Source organism: Podarcis vaucheri (genome assembly GCF_965113315.1).
Source record: "Podarcis vaucheri genome assembly, chromosome: 10".
In the NCBI taxonomy this organism is placed as follows: Eukaryota; Metazoa; Chordata; class Lepidosauria; order Squamata; family Lacertidae; genus Podarcis; species Podarcis vaucheri.
Genome location: NC_138748.1, coordinates 40,515,837 through 40,537,872, shown reverse-complemented (window position 1 = coordinate 40,537,872; position 22,036 = coordinate 40,515,837). Strand labels below are relative to the sequence as shown.

The 22,036-nt window shown below is 39.3% G+C and overlaps 2 protein-coding genes and 1 long non-coding RNA gene across 9 annotated transcripts in view; 2 read left to right on the top strand and 1 right to left on the bottom strand.

Annotated features, from left to right (window-relative positions):
- The window catches only part of BLTP3B (bridge-like lipid transfer protein family member 3B), a 47,838-nt gene that overhangs the window by 22,104 nt on the left and 3,698 nt on the right, over positions 1–22,036 (top strand). The window contains exons 13-21 of one of the 3 annotated variants that reach the window (XM_082240754.1): positions 744–937; positions 2,310–3,769; positions 4,669–4,844; positions 5,972–6,102; positions 8,154–8,304; positions 9,196–9,452; positions 10,006–10,114; positions 12,354–12,535; positions 12,838–13,869. The exons of 1 other annotated variant lie outside the window; for it this stretch is intronic. In XM_082240754.1, coding sequence (XP_082096880.1) covers positions 744–937; positions 2,310–3,769; positions 4,669–4,844; positions 5,972–6,102; positions 8,154–8,304; positions 9,196–9,452; positions 10,006–10,114; positions 12,354–12,535; positions 12,838–12,963 — 2,786 coding nt within the window. In that variant the 3' untranslated portion in view covers positions 12,964–13,869. Of the gene's footprint in view, positions 1–743; positions 938–2,309; positions 3,770–4,668; positions 4,845–5,971; positions 6,103–8,153; positions 8,305–9,195; positions 9,453–10,005; positions 10,115–12,353; positions 12,536–12,837; positions 13,870–22,036 lie in introns of those variants that run through there. One more of the 3 variants, XM_082240755.1, reaches the window with a different exon arrangement.
- Positions 18,254–20,745, bottom strand: LOC309542188. The gene is made up of 2 exons (XR_014224135.1): positions 20,166–20,745; positions 18,254–18,711 (listed from the first exon to the last, which is right to left on the bottom strand). It is a non-coding gene; the product is annotated as an uncharacterized lncRNA (long non-coding RNA).
- Positions 20,931–22,036, top strand: part of ANKS1B (ankyrin repeat and sterile alpha motif domain containing 1B) — a 366,454-nt gene continuing 365,348 nt past the window's right edge. For 2 of the 5 annotated variants that reach the window (XM_082240767.1, XM_082240757.1), the window contains exon 1: positions 20,933–21,696. In XM_082240767.1, coding sequence (XP_082096893.1) covers positions 21,563–21,696 — 134 coding nt within the window. In that variant the 5' untranslated portion in view covers positions 20,933–21,562. Of the gene's footprint in view, positions 21,697–22,036 lie in introns of all 5 variants that reach the window. The other 3 variants (XM_082240761.1, XM_082240766.1, XM_082240765.1) reach the window with 3 other exon arrangements.

The following is a 22,036-nucleotide window of genomic DNA, read 5'->3' as shown; positions in this document are numbered from 1 at the left end:
AAGCCTAGTGATTCACAGTTAGTTCTGTCAGTTTATATACTGGACAGGAGAATAAAAAAGGTCAAGATTTTGATAGCTCAATTAGAGAACATTATATTGGTGTGTGATTGAGTTTATTCAGTCTTACTCTTCCATGGGACTTAGATGGGACTAGGAGAAGTGCTGTAACTTAGAATTACCTTACTTTTCCTGTGATAAGGCTGTGTCCCTCCATCATTCTCTCCTGCCCCCCCCCATATATGGGATTGCCAACATGGTGCTATCCAATTTTTTTATAGTACAGTTCCCATCATCCCTGACCATTGGCCATGATGGCTGGGGCTGATAGGAGTTGTAGTTCAAACATCTGGAGGGCACTACATTGGCTACCCACATTGACTATACACTTAGAATAGACTCAGGGACTAAGATATCACCACTATGTGGCCAAATGAGTCAACTGGGGACAAGAGGGAGAAAGCATCTTCAGGAGAGCCCCAGTTGTGGAAGTAGAAAAAAATATATCTCAAAATAACCCATTAAGAACTTGACATACTCGGTAGCCACTGAATGCAGAGTTCAGAATGCAGTTGTTCAGAAATAGTACTCTGTATACAGCCAGAACATTGGCTTTCAAGATTGGCTTTTCCTATGCCCATAATATTGGATTTAGATTTTGTTAATGCTCTCAGCCAGTTGTTAGAGAGAATGGTGCTACTTCTAAAAACGTTTTTAAGATAATAATTTTGTTTTTATTCCTTTAGTTCCAAGTCCAAACCTTTACATTCAGCTAAATGCTCTGCAATTCACACTGGATGAGAGGAGTGTTCTTTGGCTTAACCAGTTTGTGTTGGACTTGAAACAAAGTCTCAGCCAATTCATGGCCATATACAAGTTAAATGACAATTCAAAGCCGGAAGAACATGTTGACGTTCGAGTTGATGGGTTAATGATAAAGGTAATGTTGTCAAAGATACAGCACAACATTGCTCAGTGTTGAATTCCTGCCATGAATGATGCATGGGAGCGGCCACTTTAGAGAGAAAATATGTATTGCCCAATAAAGGGCAACTTGTGAAATGCAATCCACACATGATATAAAAGGGGTAAGTTGTTGTTGGAGATTGAGGCTTCACTTACTTTAAAAGTTAATTTCCAGCTCATTTGGCTGAAAAAAAGTTAATTGGAGCAGGTTTTCAGAAGCACTTCCCAGTGGAACATTAGATACTACACAACTTTTTTAACTCTGTAAGCATATAAGGGAAAAAGAGTATGGGGTAATACAGATAGGTAGCCGTGTTGGTCTGCTGTAGTCGAAACAAAATAAAAAAAATCCTTCCAGTAGCACCTTAGAGACCATCTAAGTTTGTTATTGGTATGAGCTTTCGTGTGCATGCACACTTCTTCAGATACACTGAAACAGAAGTCACCAGACCCTTATATATAGTGAGAGGGTGGGGAGGGGTATTACCGTTCTGAGTAATAGTCTAGTAAACAAAGTTAAAGAGGAATAAACTCTGTGGAGTAGACAATTTAGATCTGAAAAGTATTTTAGTAACTTACAGTGTACTAATTTAGTGCATACGCAAGTGGAAAACAGCCCAGAATGGAATATATAATCCATTTAAAGAATAGAATATATAACCTGCCAACTGTAAGCAAAACCACTTGGCATCTGACAAAGAAGATTCTAGTCCACAAAAGCCTTAACCACAATAAATCTGTTCATTTTTAAGGTGTCAGAAAACACTCTTTTGTATTTTTATTTGCTATGCATATTTATCCTCTTATTTAGTTTTTATTAAGATAGCTTGTTATACTTTGTGGAATTATATCACTAAAGACATCAGCCTTTGTGCTAACCACATACAGCAATCCCACAATTTATGTGGGGGTTATGTTTCAGGGATTGTGCGTAAAGCCAAAATTGTGTTTCGTCAAAACCCCATGGGTTCTTTGGTGGGTGGGATTCCCCATGTCATTTTTAATGGAATCCTGCCCCTTTCTACCTCTTTTTAATTATTTTTAATTTTTTGCCACATGCATAAAGTACAAATTAAATGCACTTGGAAGTAGCCAAGAATGTAGCAGTCAGACACTCAACCTCATTCCAATTTCTCAGCAGTTCCAGTGGAATTGCAACCTGAACTTTGGGAAGCTATGATTGCTCAGAATTTCTGTGTGCTTTGATCAGTAATGTAGGCACTCCCTGCGGTAGATCACGTTTCTTTCTGGCATATATTCCTGTAATTTGAGAAACACTTTTTCAAAAAATTCTGCACTTGAATCGCTTCTGATTTTAAAATTAATATTTATGCTTTTTGTTGCAGTTCATCATACCTTCTGAAAGGAAACGAAACCATAAGGATGATCCACATGCAATTTCTATTCAGAGTTCTGAAATGATTTGTACAAACACAAGGCACTCACCAAACTGTAGGCACTCCGATTTGGAAACAGTGTTCCAAAACTTCAAAGACTGTGAATTTTTCAGTAGAAAATTCACAGGCTTTCCAAAATCCCCTGACTGTTTTAATCTTCTGCATCCAATTTTCCAGCGACATGCCCATGAACAAGATACTAAGATGCATGATGTCTATAAAGGTTTTATCACTCCCCAGCTGAATAAATCTGCACTTAAAACATCTGCTGCTTCTGATGTCTGGGCAATTCATTTTTCCCAATTTTGGATGGACTTTGAAGGAATGAAAAGTGGGAAAGGACGGCCAGTGAGCTTTGTGGAGTCATTTCCCCTTACACTCTGGGTTTGTCAGCCCACAAGATTTGAGCACTTGCATAAAGAGCCCTCTTATCAGAAGCCCCACACCTCAAAACCTGACTCTAGTGACCTTGCAAACCGACTGCAGCGCAAAAAGCTTCTGAAAGAGTATTACAGCACTGAGACTGCAGCCTTGGCCAACGGTATTGAAAACCTGTGCACTATGAGATCCCAATCTACACATTTTATATCTGACGCTGATATTCATGTTCTTGTTCACGTCCAAAAACATGTGAGCATGCAAATCAATCATTACCAGTATCTTTTCTTACTCTACCTCCAAGAATCTCTTGTGTTGCTCCTGGATAACTTAAGAAAAGATGTAGAGACTGTGACAGGCAAACCTGCAAAACAGGCAGATGTCTGCATTGGGATCTTACTGAAAAGTGCAGACATAGCTCTGTTGCTTCATCCACTGATGCAAGGAAGCACCTGCAAGTCTCCTGTTTTAAAAGGAGAAAGTCCAGTGGCATCAGACCTTTCACCTCTGGAGAATGGAGAAGCTTATGCATCGGAGAGCAAGCCAATTCCTACTAATACTTCACAGATAAGCAGTTCAGATATGAATGCTGTAACTGACAGTAGGTCTGTGAATGCTGATTTTAGCAAAGCCATTCTGACAGACCCTCTTTTCAAATCAGATAGTGATTCACGAAGGGGAAGTACGTTCTCTGATGATGCCTCAGAAAAACTCTGGGGGAAAATAAATGAAAATAGTGGGCTTTTCAGTCGAAGCGATTCAGAAGAGATTTGTGAGTCACTCAGTGACAAGAGTAATACATATCCCAGGGATTTGGTGAATGTTTTGAATTGCAGAGAAGATTCTCTTGAGATATTGATAGAGAAGGAGGATGACAAAAGTGTGTTTTCAAATAAGGAAAGTGGAGCAGGAGGTTCACCTCTTAAAGTCAGAGACTTCGAATCTGATGCTGCTTGGCAGTCTGAAGAGCTTGAAAGTGACAAAGAAAAGTTGGCTACAGCCAAAACGCTTGCATTTCAGTCTTCATTAAGGTATAGAAAACTTATAGAAAATTAACTTTGTTTAGATTCAGTAAAGTGGGGGGCCCATGTGGATAACCATATATTAAGACTTAAGGCTACTCTAACATGTTACCATCATTAGGAAGTTGGCAATGGGATTTCTATGGTAGCTTCTTCTGTGATAGCTGTACTGTGCAAGTGCCAGCTGCTGCCAAGAGAAATAAATGGGAGGCATGGCTTCAATGAATAAGAAAGAGAACCAAGTAATGCATAGTATGGGAGGAGAGAAAACACAAACCATGAGGGAGGTGGAAAGGCAGGATGGAATCTGAAAGGGGTTCCTGGTCTTTGAGAAAGGGGTAGACGTAAGCATATTTAGAAAAGGTTTAGAAGGCCTATACACCTAAGAAATATATGCCCTATAGCTGTGGCAGCAAAACATTTCGTAGATGCTGGTTGGCTATGCACATTGTGCAGCCTTCCCAGAACAGTTGCTCTAGGAAGCTTAGGAACATAGGAAGCTGCCTTATACGAGTCTCAGACCATTAGACCATCTAGCTCAGCTTCACTGACTAGCAGTGGTTCTCCAGAGGTTCAGGCAGGAGTTGTTGCCCCCCCCCCCTGCCGCCGCCGCCGCCAACCTGCAAAGTAGGTGTTGTGCCATTGCCATAGCCCTGTGCCATCTTGGAACACTTTTCCTTTCTTGCTGTTCAATTGCCAGGTTTGTTTGTTTGTTTTTAATTAAACAAATCTGTTTTTGACAGAAGTCAGAGCAGGATAATTTTTTGTACTGGATTTAATTATTGCCTTGTAGAAATACAAAATTCTCACCAACATTTGCCTTAATTTAATGGTTTGGAACATTTTTATTTTCGTTGTTTTTTAGTTTTTTTACCTTAATAATTTCCTAATATCTTTATATTAAAAAGTGGAAAGCCTAAGGAACGCTGCCAGTCCAATCTCCCTGCATTCTCTGTTTCTTATAAGAACATGAAGAAAAGTCCATCACAAGCCTCTTTGGATACCATGTCTATTGATAGCATGTTGTTGGAGGAACAGTATTTAGAGAGTGATGGAAGTGATAGCCACAGCTTTTTGGAGAAAGGTAAGTAAATGTCCAGTTTGGGGAGGTTAAAGTGATAGTGAATCAAATAATCTTCTGAGTTTTTCTCCTTGATTCCACTAGTGCTTAGTACTAGTTTTAGACTGTAGGTAGAAAAAGAGAGAAATATCTTATTTACATTTGTATATCTCAGAGGTATCGTTTTCCACCTCTTGTGAAACTGCCATTGTTGTGAAAATACTGTACATGACAGGCTGAGCCCATTGATTTGTAGGGTTGGTTTACCATATGGCTAATGAGTTTCCACTTGACATTAGTGCCAGCATATCCAATTCCAGCCAAGAAGACTGGATCCTTAGAGTATTCCTCATAGATAATTGTTAATTATAACTAAATGCTGTTGGTGATTGCATGACTAATTTTTCCTTATATAAATGAGGCATTTTATTATGAAGGACAGTTTGACTGGATATTCAGTATATATATATATAAGTTTTATTGAATTTACTTTGCCATGTATATGTATAATTATTATGAAAAATTCACTTGAGAGAAATGTATAGATTAAAGTGTGAGCAAGATTTCAAAAATTAGCTTTCTGAGTATTTTTCTGCTGGAGACAGTACCTTATTTCAATTTTATTGATTTCAGCAATTTGTATACTGCTTAATTAGACATTTCTAAATGGTATACAAGAGACTCAATACAATAAGATTAAAAATGAATTAAAACTATAAAATCAGAATTTAGTTAAAAAGCCTGTTGGATTAAAAAATTCCTGGGTGTTCCTTAGTGATGCACTTTGTGTTTTGTCTCATTGCATAACTAAGTTGGGTTCATTAATTTTAGTTCTACTCTGAGTATAATTAGGTGGGTGCCACCTTGTGTTTGAGAGCTGCTTCCTGCAGTCTAAGATGAAAGACTATTCAAACGCTGGGTGAATTGCTTAAGTTGTGCGGTATTTTTGGAAGAGGCTGTAGGTAGATAATGGTTAGATGAACTGAATTTGAGCTGGTCAGTATGCCACATCCATAAAAGATAGATAACGTACACAGCAGTATGTGTGTATCCCCCTTTAAAATTTAGAAACCTAGTGACAACTGCATGAAGTATCTTTATAAAAATGTACAGCAAATGTAAACACATCTGTCTTTTTATGAATATATAAGCTATCTTGTCAAATAAACCATTGGAAAACACTCCTGATGAAAACACAGTGATGGAAAACTATGGCGGATCATCTCCGGATGTCCTCAGCGCAGCTTCAGAGAGTGCTCAAGATGCTAGCGAAGAAGAAATGGTAATGGTCTCCCAATAAGGAGGATGCTTTCATAACGTTTCTACTGGATGGGGTTGTTTGAGCAGATCTTTGGTCATGAGAATTGACGTGTTGCTGTTTTGAAAATAGTGGGATGGTGGGGAAAGTATGCAAATGAGGGTGGCACAGCCTGGACAAAAAAAATGGTCCTTGGTGAAATAGGGGAGAAGGCTACAAAGTTCACTCTGCTTTAGCAACTACATAAAAAGAAAGTACAGTTGTACCTTGGTAGTCGAACAGAATCCATTCTGGAAGTCTGTTTGACTTCCAAAACGGAAGCTCCTGCAGCCAATCAGATGCTGCAGAAGCCCCGTTGGACATTTGGCTTCCAAAAATAGTTCACAAACTGGAACAGTCACTTCCGTGTTTGCGGCGTTCAGGAGCCAAAATGTTTGACAATGAAGCTGTTTGAAAACCAAGGTACAACTGTATATGTTGAATAATGTTTCCCCTAGCAATTTTGGAATTAGCAGACAGCCATGGAATCATACAAAAGGTTATGTAACTTTAACCTTTTGTGGCAGCCTCTTTAGTTTAACTACTCTATAGAGGGGCCAGTATTTCCTTAAAAAGTGAGAATGGGGCTTGTGGATTTAATTATCTACACACACACCCCGAACAGTGCTTAGAGTAGGAAAATTCAATTGATATATTTATTTCTCATTATGCATAAATCATAAGCTTATGAACTAGCATAAGGTGAACAAATTGCTCCATATGTTTGAAAGCAAATAAATATATGAAGTCCTTCTTCAGCATGGATCTCATGAATGTGAATGGGCTTTTTGATGAGCTGCTGCCAAAATAGAGCTTCTGTGGGTTACATTCACAATTATTCAGTTTAATTATTTATTTTAAAACTCGTTCCCCTGCAAAATGCTCAGAGCCGCCCACAATAAAATGGCAATGGTATTTCCTTTGAAAAGTGTTTAGAAACTCATTCTGGTTGAGAATACAGGTATCTGACTGGAGCCAAGATAGCAGAGCAGGTGGTGCCCTTATTACAATTGCACTGACATCCCATTAGAGTTCATGCCAGTTCAAAGTGCTGGTTATGACCTAAAATCCTAAAAGGATCAAGTTATTTGAAGGATTGTCTTATTCCAGTATAAACCAACCTGTACATTAAGATCTGAGAGCCAGTGTGGTGTAGTGGTTAAGAGCGGTAGTCATGTAATCTGGGAAACCGGGTTCGCGTCTCCGCTCCTCCACATGCAGCTGCTGGGTGACCTTGGGCCAGTCACACTTCTGTGAAGTCTCTCAGCCCCACTCACCTCACAGAGTGTTTGTTGTGGGGGAGGAAGGGAAAGGAGAATGTTAGCCGCTTTGAGACTCCTGAAGGGGAGTGAAAGGCGGGATATCAAATCCAAACTCTTCTTCTTCTTCATCTGTGTGAGACCCTTTCAGTGACCCACTATCTGAGAGAGAGCCTTCTTAGTACTGTGCCCATGCTCTAAAGCATTCTTCCTAAAGAAAGCTGTTTGTTCCCTTCTTGGGCCTTCCATTGGCATGCAAAGACCTTTTTGTTTCAGAGGCCTACTGAGTTGATTATGTTATTTGTCCTGCAAAATACATGTTTTATTAGTTCGTGGTTCTTTAGCTTCTCTTCTATATTTTGACATGTGTGCTATTTCATTGTTTTATCTGTAATGTTGTGAGCTGCCTTGAGTATGTGGTATGGAAAGGGAGGATATAAATTTCCCAAATTAACTAAAAATAATTGATCAGCCCAAATATTCAATCAGCATCCCTGAAATAAAACAACTGAAATTCATCCAAGCAGCTATGACTAACAGATGTATCAGATATCATTAACACACAATAATTATGTTTATACTCAGTGCTATGAGTCAAAAGTTCCCAATGGGTTACAGAACCTACTCTAACTGAAATTGGTTTTTATTTCCCTTCTGTTATTTTGACTATGTGATTCTTTGAGTCTGCACATTTGTCGGGGTGGGGTGGGTGGGGAGGTCAACATAATATGAGCTTTCCCAGATGAGTTACTAATTGTATTTTCATTTTGTTGACAGATGTCTGTTGTGGTTTTTAAAATATTTGGTGTTAATGGTGAAATTGACATCAGAGGTAATGACACAGATGTATGCCTTCAGGTAAACCAGGTTGTACCAAATCAGTTGGGTAATATCAGTGTTCGGCATTACCTTTGCAACCGAACAGCAGGTAAGAACTAATTTAATATAAAAAGGCATTTCTGGTGCTTTCACACTAGTGAAAATGTTTAAGGATTCTGTTTTGTTGGTTTTAGTATGTTATGAAATAGCCTACAGATTTGGACAACTAAAGACTTTAAAGGGGCTTGAAAACTGTTTGCCTTTAGTGGATTTGTAGGTGTGTCTGTGTACTCTTCTGGAATTATCTGAAGAAAGGCCAGAACCTAGATTCCTCCCCCCACTCAGACTTCTCCACCTGCATTAAATGATTATCTGTATTCAGTTAGGTACTAGCATACAGTGGAATCCCATGTGGAGCAAATGGGACTATCACCCATGCAATGGCACTTCAGCTTCCTGTACCTTACCGTCTTTCACATGCCCCCTAAATCTGCTTTGAAGTGTTCTGTACCTCTGCAGAGCAGATTTCGAAGGCATGCAGTGGGGCAGCAGGGGATAGAGAAAGTCTCGATCAGCAAGAATAAGTATTCCATTCATTCATGGACAGCATTGGATACAGCCCATAGATTATTCTGCAGGATTTATTTTATACTTTGTTGCGTATTCAGTACATCTGAAATATCATTAAAAGGAAGAAATGCTATGCTGTGAAATTAATTTGTAAAATAGGCATTTGAGGGGAAATTATGAATACTTCCTTTATCTGATTACACTCCCTTTGACTATAAAGATTATGGAAGCAGTTTCCATCCTTTTATAGATTTTTAAATCAAAATACCTAATGCAACTTAGCTGTCTAGTAGATGACATAGCCCCATTATATTTTGTGTTGTTTCAAAATAGTCAGTGTTTACATCATGTTGGAAGATAGACTATAAACAAGAGACATTTAATGTCATGTAAAACTGGTTTACCTGATTCTGTACTGGTTTTATAACAGGTTCAGATCCTAAGACTGTGACTGGGCCAGTTAAATCAACTCCTGAAATCAGACTGAGATGGGAAAGTGGACCCAGTGCTATAATACATTCATTGCTATCAGAAAAAAATGGGTTTCTACAATGTCATGTGGAAGGCTTGAGTGCTGATTTCCTAATGTCTTCACTTATGAACATTCAACGTTTTTTGGAAGATGAAATGGTTGCAGAAGTGATGCCTATGAATATAAAAATTTCTAATACAAGGATCAACTTAAAAGTATGTAATTTTTGGAGTGAGATTGATGTCAGTTCAGAGTAAATATTGATAATTCGGGATTGAGGGAAAGCATTGCTTAAAAAAAAAAAGCTTAAATTAACAGCTCCTGTTAGTTACCAGTCAATAGTTTTAAAGTTATTAAATGATGTGATGTTTTCAAGCAAGCACTATTGAGTAAAATTTGGCTTCATAGAAAGCTATCCTAACATAAGTGCTGTATATTGTCTTCAGCTAAACTGCAAGATCAGATGAAGTAAAATTCAATGTTCTGCCTTGTTTTAGAGATATTTAGTTGGATGTTTGGAAGCATATTCTCATGAACTCTTTGCAGTATAGTCTCAGAGTTCATCTGTCAGAAACTTGCTTGTGAAAGAGGAGAGTTGGGCATGCAGAAGCAGCCATTTCTCAGAGGCAAGCAAAGTCTCTGTCTCTCTCTGCTTGATGCTTTTGGGAGTTCTGCCATTGACTCAAATATCACAGAGAACTTTACAGTCTGCTTGAATTTAATGTGATATATTTTTAAAAATTTGCTCGTATCGCTTATATTTTCTAGGATGACAGCCCACGTGACAGTCTAACTGCTCCTGAACCAGCCCCTGTAACGCTGAATATTGACCTCCTTATGGTGGAGAGGAAAGATGACGGTTCATTTTGCATCAGAGGTCTGCCTGCCTGCCTTTATTTTACCAAATTATTATTTTTAGTGTTTGGAAATATTTGTATTGAAAGTGGGATAAAACTCATAAGAAAATAGAAATAAATATTATAGTCTAATACCGTCATGGGGAAAAATCATGTGTTGCACAATCTAGTCCAAGCCTCTATCATTTGTGATGTTGTTGGCATCTGAGAGACAATGGAGTGCACGTCCAGGGGTGAAGTCAAAGCGTTGCGTTAGCAACACTGAAGTGCCCTCCCTGGGGCAGAAGCCTCGGCAGTGTGTCTGGAGGTCCTGGGCTGCCCAGACAAGAAGACCCCCTTCTCAGCCTCGCTGATGGTGGTCCAAAGGAAAGCAGAGCAATATGTTGGCACCAGCTTGGTTGCTGGAGTTGCTGGAAGGAGGCGTAAAAGGTGTCATCCAATCAACTTGGGGACTCCACTCTGGATTTGTGTAGGGTTTACTCCTTAGCCCTTTATTCTCCTGAAGGTATCCCGTAAGGCAGCGAAGGTTTAGAGCAGAGTTTTCTTTCTCCTGGATGTGCCACCTTCCCAGGTTGCCCCTCCCATTTGGGCTATATAAGGGGGGCGGGAATGCTGGTAGTTCAAGAAAACATTTAAACTATGGAGAATGCTAAAATACTAAACTGTAAGTTCAAATGTTTAATGTTGAAGAACATCTGATTTTCCCAATTCATGGAATGAGGCAAGGGTGATATTTATTCATAACAAAAATAAACATCATTTTTTATCATATAGATTGATATCATTGGTGAATCATGACTAAGTTTTTACACTAATAGATTGAACCATATATGTCAAGATCAGTCAAGCTTTATTAGTGGGTGAACAATCTTCAACAGCACAAGGAGGGTATTGAATTTCTTAAATTATTACCCTGTTGTTGCTGCTTGCCTGATCACCATAAATATCAAAAGCAGAATTTAATAGCTTTTGTAATTTTGGACACTGATATAGCATTAAATCAAACAGAAAGAAACTTTTAAATTAAGACTTTGGAAAATGCAACATAGGTGTAGTTTTCACTACAGGTGATATTAGCAGCCTCATTTAAATTTATAAAGGATTTAAGTTGAAGATGCAAAAGACTAGCTTGAAACTAACATATGAAAGGATAACTAGTTAAGCTTCCAAATATGTCTCAAATGTCCGTTTGTAACAAGAGGGCCACATAATTTGGAAATGTATTCCTAGCCCCTATATGGCTCAGAACTCTTAAGAAGTTGCTGATACTTAAGTGTCAAAGGATTAATTTAAATTCTGATATTTGATTTGAGTAGTAAGAGTTATAATTTGCTTCATAAACAATAGAACTCCCTCCAATCCAGATATTTTGGAAAGTAAAAAATGAATCCCCCAAAAGACTGATGGGGTAAAGTGGTTAGCTACATCTATTCACACAACTGTAATATCGTAACAACCACTAGACCAGTCTAGCTTATCCTTTTAAAGGTATCTGGTGGCTACACACGTGCCATTAGAAGTCTAGTCTTATAAAGGCACCTCAGTTTAAGATGTCTGCAGAGATATAGTTATGTGAAGGTGTGATTGTACAAGGATGCACTTTTTGAAGGATTAGTTATTTACGAAAGCTTATGCTATACAGCTTAGTTTCATAGTACTTGATACTTTTTAGCTGTAGATCATTAACTATTTAATTTTTTTTATATTGACACTGTACAATTCAAGTTACTGAAATAAATTGCTGTTGAGATACAATCATTGGATGCTATCAAGTGATTTCACTCTTTCTACTCAGTATGACTGATATGGCTATTTACTTATATTCTGCTTTTTTCCTGATTCAAGGCAACTTACAGATAAGAATAAGAACTGCTAAAACACAAGAGAAAACAATGATTAAATAACAATTAAACACTGATTGACTTAAAATTATATACATATATAAAATCTATTGAAATCATACCAATAATTACAATAAAAACCAGCATGGCACCAGCCTTTTAAGAGCAGCCAGTTTCCAAATGCCTGTTGGGGAAAAACCCTCTTCATTAGCCAGCGGTCCCTCGGCGGGGAAGAACCTCAAAACCTGGGCTGGAATGCAATGAGGGAATGCAAGTCTTTCAGATAGCTTGGACGTAAGCTGTGTAGGGCTTTATAAGTCATAAGCAGCACTTTGATTTGTGCCCAGAAATAGACTGGTAGTAGTGGAGCTGTTACTGTTGGGTATCACCCATTTTAATTATTATTTATTTTTAACAGATAACCGAACACCTAGCAGTGATGTTCCAAAGACTAAGACAAGTAATGATACAAGAGAACAAACTGCTGAAGTTGATGCGCACAAAAAACAGAATTGTCTGTCTCAAGCTACACAAACATCTCCAGAAATTAGCAGGTCTCTTAAACCTTTTAGGAATTTATCTGATTCGATCAAGGAGCAGGTAACCATAAATCTACAGAACATTTCATTGTGCAGGTCTCTTGACAAAAATTGTATGTTTTAACATGATTTTTTCCTTCTGCTCTAGGCCATTCCTTTTCAAACTATTCCCCATCAAAATGAACTTTACAAAGCATTTTGAAAGAGGGACATGAAGTAATTCTAGATAACTAATACTTTTGGTTCAAACTCATGGAAATTTGTTCTTGTTTTTTGTTAAGAAAGCATTATTTGGGGGGGAAATTGTTAAGAGGAGTCTATATAACATTTATTAAATTCTTAATTTCTACTTTATTATTCCAGCTGACTGAAGAAAATGAATGTCTTAAACAAGAACTAGCCAAAGCTAAGACAGCTCTTGCTGAAGCTCACTTGGAAAAAGACACCCTGCTTCATCAAATGAAAATGATGAATACTGAAAATAAATGACAGAAGACTCTATAATGTTGCACTGGAACAAAAAGGGATACATTTTAGACTGTTTTTGGAACCTGAGCCCTGAACAAAATTTCTGCAGAATAATCAGTTCTGTCAACATCTTCAAGGAATTAGGATGTGCTTCTCTTTAGCCTGAATTTAAGATGCAGTGATGCAGGGAAAATCAATTTCTATTATATGTTACTAATTTGTTTAATAGGTGGTGGCATGAATAAAATGTACCATGTGTCATTGTTAGGCTATCTTCATTTGTGAAGATAAAGTTCTGTTATTGGTAGAAGAAAAGTACTATTCAAGGGAGATTAAATTTGCACTATTAACTGTAGGTGGGCACAACATGCTCCATCGTAGCTAACTAATACTGAAGTAATCATCCAGAGACTGGGCCTAACACCAACAGAACTTGCCTGGGACTGTGCACCCCCTTTATGCCTACATTATCAGCTGTGTTAATGTGTTGAAACCACTCTTGGAAAGGTGTGACCCAAGAAAATGAGGAAACACTCCAACTGTGCTGGAACCATGCTAATGTTTGGTTTCTTTTTATCCAGTATTTGTGACCATTATACAGTAAAGAATATTGGAGTGGTGCTTGGTCAGCTGATCTGTCACTAATTAATGATTAGACCAGGGCTCTTCAGAGATGATCACTGGTCATTTGTAGGAACATTCCTTACTTAAACCTTTTAACAGATTGGTTTTTTTGTAAAAATGTAATCTAACTGTATATTAATGCACTTGGGAGGGGGAAAATCGAATAACTGCCCTCTTGGACTTGTGAAATTCCATTAAAAATGTAAAACTGCATTATAAACTATGGGCTACTTGTAAAAATTTAAATTCTAGTTTTCAGCTGAAAACTGCTGCAAATATATAAATAAAAAGCACAGATTTGTGCAGGAGGTTCTAAGTTTTTAAAATAATGAAGACTACGCCCAATAGGAAAATTCACTTTGGATAGACCTTTCTGAATCATTTTGTTGAAAACATTGTCTGGTATTTGTTTCGTCTGAATTATACAATGTTTTACGGAATTGAGAAATACCTTGTTTTTAAAAGTGCAAACCAGAGTCCCAATATCTACAGTTCTGTGGTTGGAGTTTTGTGGGGGGGGGGGAAGTGAAGAACTGGCTTGGGTGGAAGTGTCTTTAATTAATTGTTTCTCCTGACAGCAAAAATGGGAGAGTGTATATATACTTTCCATTTTGCTGGTCCAGTTTCCAGCTTCCTCTCATAAGGCCAGCTGCAGTGATGATATTGTGGTTGAAATGAGATAACACTTTTCCAAAAAAGATCTTGTCATTTTTAATAATTTCTTATCTCTAACTTGAAGTGTCATATGTAGTATACTCTGGGATTGCATTTGTACTCAGTACACATCATCATCTCAGTCATCTGGTCAATTCTGAAGAACTCCAGCTCTCTTCTTGTGTCATTCCCAGTAGATGATTCTGCATTAAGTAGCAAAAGTCTTTAAACAGATGATCTTACAGTTTGTATTATTACATTTCATCCAGTTCCTGTAACTCCAGACAGTGAGATCATTTGGTCCATCCATGTTATCTTTCAGTATTTAATTTGTTCAAAAAATATTTTTATATTGACATCATCAGTGCATTATCTAAGTTCCAGTTAAACAAATTGATTTAGTTGAGGAGTTTCACTGCCTCCTAAATATGAAGCCTTGCTTTCTGGAAATACTTTGATGCCCTTCGAATTAGGCTTAGCCACATGCTTTACTAAACATTTTTTTATAAAAAAGATTCCCAAGGAACATTCATTGTTGCTTCAATTACAGCAAGCTGAAGGACTTCGAGGGAGCACCAGCTCCATCTAGTGAGAACTCTTTGAACCTTCCTCTTGGGTTTGGAAATGAGAAATGCATTTTTAGTTTAGTTTCAAGGGTAAACTGTTATAGTTAGTCTTTAGGAGGGTTTTACAAATGTAAAACCTACATTGACCAGAATGTCAGCCTTATTACAAATTCTTTTTTATGTGAATAAGTGATCTGATATTAACATAAATAGCACAGGAGGCTCAAATGCAATTTAAATCTCACATATAAAAACAGTCCTTGGCTTTTGACCTATACAAAAACCATTCTGCTTCTCCCCTCACCCCAAATGAAATGTGAGATCAGCAGAGCCATTTTTGCAAGCAACTGTTAATGCTTTTATTCCAGAATATAGAATACAGCCACTAGTCTTTCAGTTTATTTTGAAATGTAAAAACTGATTTCAATATCATTTGGAAAATGGCATGCATGTATTGTCTTTGTTAAATACACATGTCAAAGATGGGAAGAGAGGCACCTTTGGCGAAAACTCCAAACCTAAACATAGTAACACTTTTTGAAAACCAGCTCCTCCTATTTAGCCAACCCAATCCTCAAAACACCTTCCCTCTTCCTTCTAAATCAACTTACCAGGCATGACAGAAGGAACAGCAGCATTGCAGCCAGGATTACAGAGGAAAGGACAAAAATCAGATTTCAGCCCTGCCCCCTTGTTTCAGCAATAGCAGTAACCCATGAAAACAGAACTCCCAAAGGTCATCTCGATCATGCTTGCAATGTGCCCAAGAGGAAGGAAAGGGAGATCAAGGGAAATGGAGGGTGCAAGAAGGTAAGGTAAGAATTGTGGGTCTTGTGTAGCATATGGTTTACTAGAGGTGAGCTTTACTAGTTCCCCAAAGGTCATATCACAGCCCAGCATGGTTCACTGGCAGCTTAACCTTTGTGCTTAGTATTTTGCAATAGTCTTAATCTCTCATAGAATGTTGGAAAGGTTATGGTCATATAAAGTACCCATTATAGTACCTGCAAAAAAACCCAACTGATTTTATCTGAGCCACCTTGTTGGAAACACAAAACAAGCAAACAGAAAAACGTTGCTATCTTTGTGGACAGACAAGCCCTACAGGTGTACAACAAGAAGCTAAAAGCAGAGGAAGAATCAGAGCATTGCTAGGAACGAATAATAGATTGAGCATCAAGAGTACGGTAATAGGAAGAAAGCAGGCTGCAAGGGAAGAATAGATAGCAAGGTCCAAAGCATGCTCTGCTAGACCATGGACAGCTCCAGGATAGCAGATGACACACTTTGCATTTTAAAGAAACAAACATGATACATGAAGTAGTGTTCATAATGTCACTTAAGCACTTAAGTCACACTTGTCTTTTCAGCTTGTTCACTCACTGCTTCTCCTGGATGAAAAAACCTTGGAGATAAAATAGAAACAAAACCTTACCTAAGAAGAGTTACAGTGTGCCTCGCAAGACGAAAAGAATTCATTCCGCGAGTCTTTTCGTCTTGCGATGTTTTTCGTCTTGCGAAGCACGGTCCGTCGCAACTGCGCCTCTTCAAGCGGCTTTTTAAAAAAAGCGCAAGATGTTTTCGTCTTGCGAAGCAAGCCCATAGGGAAATTAGTCTAGTGAAGCAACGCAAAACCAAAAAACCCTTTCGTCTAGCGAGTTTTTCGTCTTGCGAGGTATTCGTCTTGCGGGGCACCACTGTAATAGCAAAGTCAGTGACAGATTTAATACAAGGTGCCACTGCTGTTGTTCTGTGAACTTGGAAACCAAAGAGTGTATTTGGAATGACCCCAAGGAATTCCTGATTCCAACTGATTGACAGAAATTGTAAACCTGTTGCCCAAATTATGTACAAGTTGTATTCTGGTTAACCTTTGGTTGAAGGAGATCAATCATACAGTCATCTAGGAAACTGTTCCCTAATAGTCTCTGAGGCGGGGAAAAGGAACTGGTATAACGAACCTAAAGACTCAGCTATACAGCTGCAAATATAAGGTTTTAAGCGTGTTTTAAGCGCATTATAGACACTAGACTGGATGTCGATAGTACACTTATGTCAAATTCAATGTATTTTTCAAAATGTTTGTTTAAAAAGCATTTTCACAGCGTTTTTTATATGTGTTGAGATTCTACCTAAGAGGGACTATGGACAGAGGAAAACACACATCCTCAAGCAGGTTCTGAAACCTTGCTATTTGAAAAAACTTTCTTAGTCAGAAACTGCATGTAACCCATTTTTAACATACCCTCACTGGGGGTCAGGGATTTAAAGTTAGAGGTCTAATGGTAGAATACACAGAAGTCATTCAAAGTTTCCCCAGTGAGTTGTAAAGCTTTTACACAAAATCTTTACAGAAAAATCTACTGGTTTATACCCAACTGTACAGAAATTGTTCAAGGCACTATATTAAGATTGATAGTTTTCTATTCAATCTAAAGTTAGATCAAAATTCTGTTGAACCCTTATCAGTAATGTCTGATAAGTTTATCACCACAAATATAGAATATTAAGTTGAAATACTTTTCACTGAAAACTCTAAAAGTAGTGGTAACCTATAGAATGAAGAGAGATGCTTCAATTATTCTTCTAGTTTTCAAATACATTTAAGCCTATTTGACATCAGAGGTTTTGCCAGTCATTACAGTGTTGAGATTTCTTGAGATGAAGTGTGAGAAAAGCTTTTTGCTGATGAAAAGGGAGGAACTTAAAGGGGCTCTTCATAAATTGCATATTACTGTTGTGGGATCATACATCAGTGGCTGAGTCACTACATTTTAAGTGCCAATCAGGAAGCAACATGGAAGGATTAAGGTACTTATATAACTCTCATGATTTTCTATGCCAGGAACTGCCAGCTGCTGCATGTTCAGCTGTTCTGAGAGGGAAGGAGGAGGTGCAATGAACCATGTTGTTTACAGTGGAAGAGTTTAAAAGGGTCATAGGCAAGAGTTGCCTTGACTTATGGGACTTCTAATATGTCATTCTGCTGAGAAACAGAAAAAGAGCTTTCATATTTTAAACTTATTAATCTTTTTCTGGAATAGGTACGTTAGGGAAGTCATGGGGGTGTAGATTTTGTTCTACGTGTATCTTTCATTTTACAAAAAGCAAGTGAATAGAACTTGAAAATAATCTCAGAACATGTTACATCTTTTATGAATTGCCCTCTGAAACATTAATATGCTCATTCTGCAATACTGTTTGGTAAACATGTAATTTAATTGGAGCTGATCCAGCATATTATGTAGACCATATTTCCAAGACAGCCTTGCTGTGCAAGGATAATTTCAAGGTTTTGACATGAGAGTGGCAGCTCCTGAAAACTCAGATTTGAGGAGGCACATACTAATACTGGCATTGTGGTGTGTGTGTGTGTACGCGTGTGTATAATCTGAGCAGATTCTAATAAAAACATGATGTGCCATTTCTGAGCAAAATAGATCAAAACAGAAGAAACCACTCATACATCCAGGTCCTAAGCATTTTTTTTTATACTCACTACAAGCTTGAAGCACAGTCCCCATTCCCCACACATAGCAATGCATGAGTCATGAAAGAAAATGGTCTGATTTCATTCTAAATTTACTTTTTCTACATTTTTAAAATTACGCGGGACTTTTCTGGCATCAGAGCTCAAGCATGGTATCCGCCCCATCTCTGGGTCCTGGTACAATGCATCCTTCTCAGCCATCCACTTAGGTTGAGCATTGGAAACATCTAGCTACAAAAACAACATATAGTAGAACTTGGGAAGTCTATTCACTCTCAGCTCAGTTTATACCCTCTCCAGTATGTCATCTACTTCAGTAGAATGGGACTACATTACCATTCACCTGCTTTCTGAACATCACGCATAGCAGAAGAGATTTCAAATACTAGATAACCATCATATGTTCTCTCAGAAAGAAAAGGAGCTGGTGCTAGCCTGTATCAACTTAAGCTTAGCAGCTACAGCTATCTTTTTGAGTAAGTCATTTGTCATTTGCTTCAGCAGCAACACCTTGTTTTACTATGGTATAATCAGTTATTGCTTTGGAAAACATTTTTAAGAAAGAAAAAGAGAAAAAGACATCTGCTAAACAGAACAGGTTGATGTGGGATAGCAATACTTTTCATTTGAGAACCCCTATGGTATGGCATTCGTTGATGTTCCTCATCCCTACTTTCTGTTCAGGTGCTATTAGATGGTAATCCTGATTCCTTTTTAGAATTTAAAACTAGCAGAGGGCAACCCTCACCAATGCTGAACTAAACATGAAAAAAATGCAACAAATAGGGAAGAGTACAATATTAAAGGCTGAGCTGAAAGTTCTGTATAGAATGCTTTATCTAGAGGTTTGTCAGGGCAGGGACAAAAGGCATATAAAAAACAAGGCTATTTGGGGAGAAATGAATATTTTCAAAGTGTTTTGTTGGGGGCTTACCATTGGTGGAATCTGAGACAGACTTTTTTTTTTTTAAAAAAAATCCTGCTAGAAACAGGAAGCCAGATTACACTGAATCAGACTACACACCTCCCTTACTCAGTGTTGTCTACTAGGGCTGTGCAACTGCTTCATCAGAATCCTGAAGTGACTGTGTTCAGACCCAAGTGGGGCCTGCTTAAAGTGATCCAAAATAAATACCCCCCACCAAAGCTCTTTGGAGATTGTTTTTTATTTTATTTTATAAAAAAGTCAGCCCATCTCTAAAATGATAGAAAAAAATATGAACAACATAATATAAGTGCCAGGATGGGGGAGAGGAAGGAAGGAAAGGAACTGGATCTTGATCATTGGGAGTTAGAATCTCACCCAACACACTCCAATCACAGTGCTTGGAGGGATGGATATAGCGTAATGGCTCGCTTCTTCAAAAGGGTATGGAAGAATACGATGCTAATAACCAATACCAAGAATATGGTCTACCTACCAGGCTTCTGTGATGGGCACGCTGCTTTAAGGTAGTGATATGAAAATCTAGGATTGTTTTAGACATTATTAACCAGGAAGGCTAAACCTTTACAGATTGAAACAAAAGAAAGATTAGGGGAAATTAAGAAGAATGTTATAATAAATTTTATTTTAAAAGTTGTGTTAAATATTTAAAGATGTACTAAAATCTGACCCCATTGCAATAGCCTCAGATATACATAATACAAGTTCCACTCTCCAGCATAATGACTCTACAGAGTGAAGCAAGAGATATAATTCAATTCAGAGAATTAATTAAAAATATTAAGTTTCTTCCCTTTGAGGAGCCAATAAAAATGAAACGGAAGTACATAAGCCACCATACTGCACAGATGTAGATAATTATTTATATTACTGGCTGAGAAGAAACCACCTGCAGCAGGATAGCTATTTTTTTTATTAAAATAATTCCTCCTCTAATACTCACCAGGTTAGTGGACTTGGCTGTAGTAGTGGAAGTGCTCTGCGAACTTGAACCTCTTTTTTAAAAAAAATGGACTGGGGAGGGGAACCAGGCAACCCATATTTTAAGGCAGGGAATCTCTGGATTCCATAATATTCTCACCATGGATTCAAAGGTGCCATTTTCGTAACAGCCCAGTGGGTTTAGAGAGGCAAATCTGCCTTGATTAGTGGCTGGGGTGAGGTGTGTGGTGTGAGGACACCCTTTTAAAAAGTGTGGACGCACCGACAGCAAATGATTACTGCTGCTACTGGTATGCACCCTATGGGTCGCCTCCGCTCTGGAGAACCCCAAGTTCCCCCATATACCGGTATATCTCCCCTCCCCTCCCCGCTCCCCTTCTCCCAATGGGCAATCCTGGCCTCCCTCGTCACTCCCGTCGCAATGTGGGGAGGGCGGGGAGCGGGCGGCCCAGCTTCCTCCTTCGAAATGTTGTTTTCCTACTTCTCTTTCCCCACCCTGACGGGACTACACCGCGGTCTCACCCCACCTCACCCTCCGAGCTCCTCCCTTTTCCACTCCCTCCCTAACGCTATTCCTGCGTGAGGGTGGGTGAACGCGCGCTACAGCCACAGCGCGCGTGCGCGCGCAGCTCCTCGCCCCCCCCTTTTCGGGCAGCCGTTATCGATCGAGCCGTGCGCGCGTATATATGTATATGTGTGCGCGCGCGACACCGCAGTGGAGCGCGAGACGAGCTCCTGTTACAGTTGGTGCCGCTATTTGGGCGGGCTGGACAGCTGAGGGAGGGCAGCAGAATCCCTCAACGCAGCGGGAACCGGAGCAAGGGCACGCGACCGGGAGCCAGATAGGGGAGGGAGGGAGGGAGTGGGGGGGAGACCCACATAGTCTGTCAGCCATTCAGAAGCGGAGAACTCTTGTCTCCTCAGCAACGGGCCTGGGTGGCCAAGACTGCGTCTCCCCTTATTTCGCGCCCTGCTGGTCGTTAAGATCTCCCTCACTCTTCACCCGCTTCAGCCTGGCACGAGAGCTCAGAGCACTCTCTCTCTCTCCCTCTCTCCCCGCTTCACCAAACTAGAATTTGGGCAGAGGGTGGGGGGAAGAGTCTTTCTTCCTCTGCGCCCCCCTCCTCCCTCTATTTTTCTTCCACACTCCACCCAGAAATGATCTGCTGAAAATAGGAGGAGGTGATTTCCCCCCTCCCATCCACTGCTCCTGCTGCTCCTTTTTCTGCTGTGTTCTTGTGAAGGCTTCAGGAATATCCCTAAATCGCTCAGTCTGGCAGGCGAGCAGGGAAATTATTTTTTTGTGGCGATGGTCCATTTTTGGGTGGGGAGGCGGGGATAACTTACACGGCGTTTTGGGGGTGGTCTCGTGTGAAGGTTCTCTGATGATTCCCGACCATGGGGAAGGACCAGGAACTGCTGGAAGCTGCTCGCACTGGGAATGTGGCTTTGGTGGAAAAACTCTTGGCTGGCAGGAAAGGAGGGCTCCTGGGCAGTGGATCTGGACCTATTCCTTTATCCAACTTGCTGAGGTAGGGATATGGTTTCCCAGCAGGTGCTGGGGATAGTAGCCTCCTCCTCCTCCTCCCCTTCATCATCATCATCACCACAACCACCGCCACCCTCATTCTTGCTGTATTATAGTAACTATAAAATAAGTCTTTCTTCTGAGTATGTACAGCTGAGGGAGAGGTGTGTGTCCTATGTGAGTTTAAAAGCAACTGGCCATGATGTTATTGACATACAGTAGTAACATTTGCATTTATCTCCTTCAGTGAACCGGTAGGAACTTGCATTGGCTTCATTACTTGTACTAGGGCAGAACTTTGGAATATATTGGACAACTTGATGTGTACATGCTCATTATTTCTC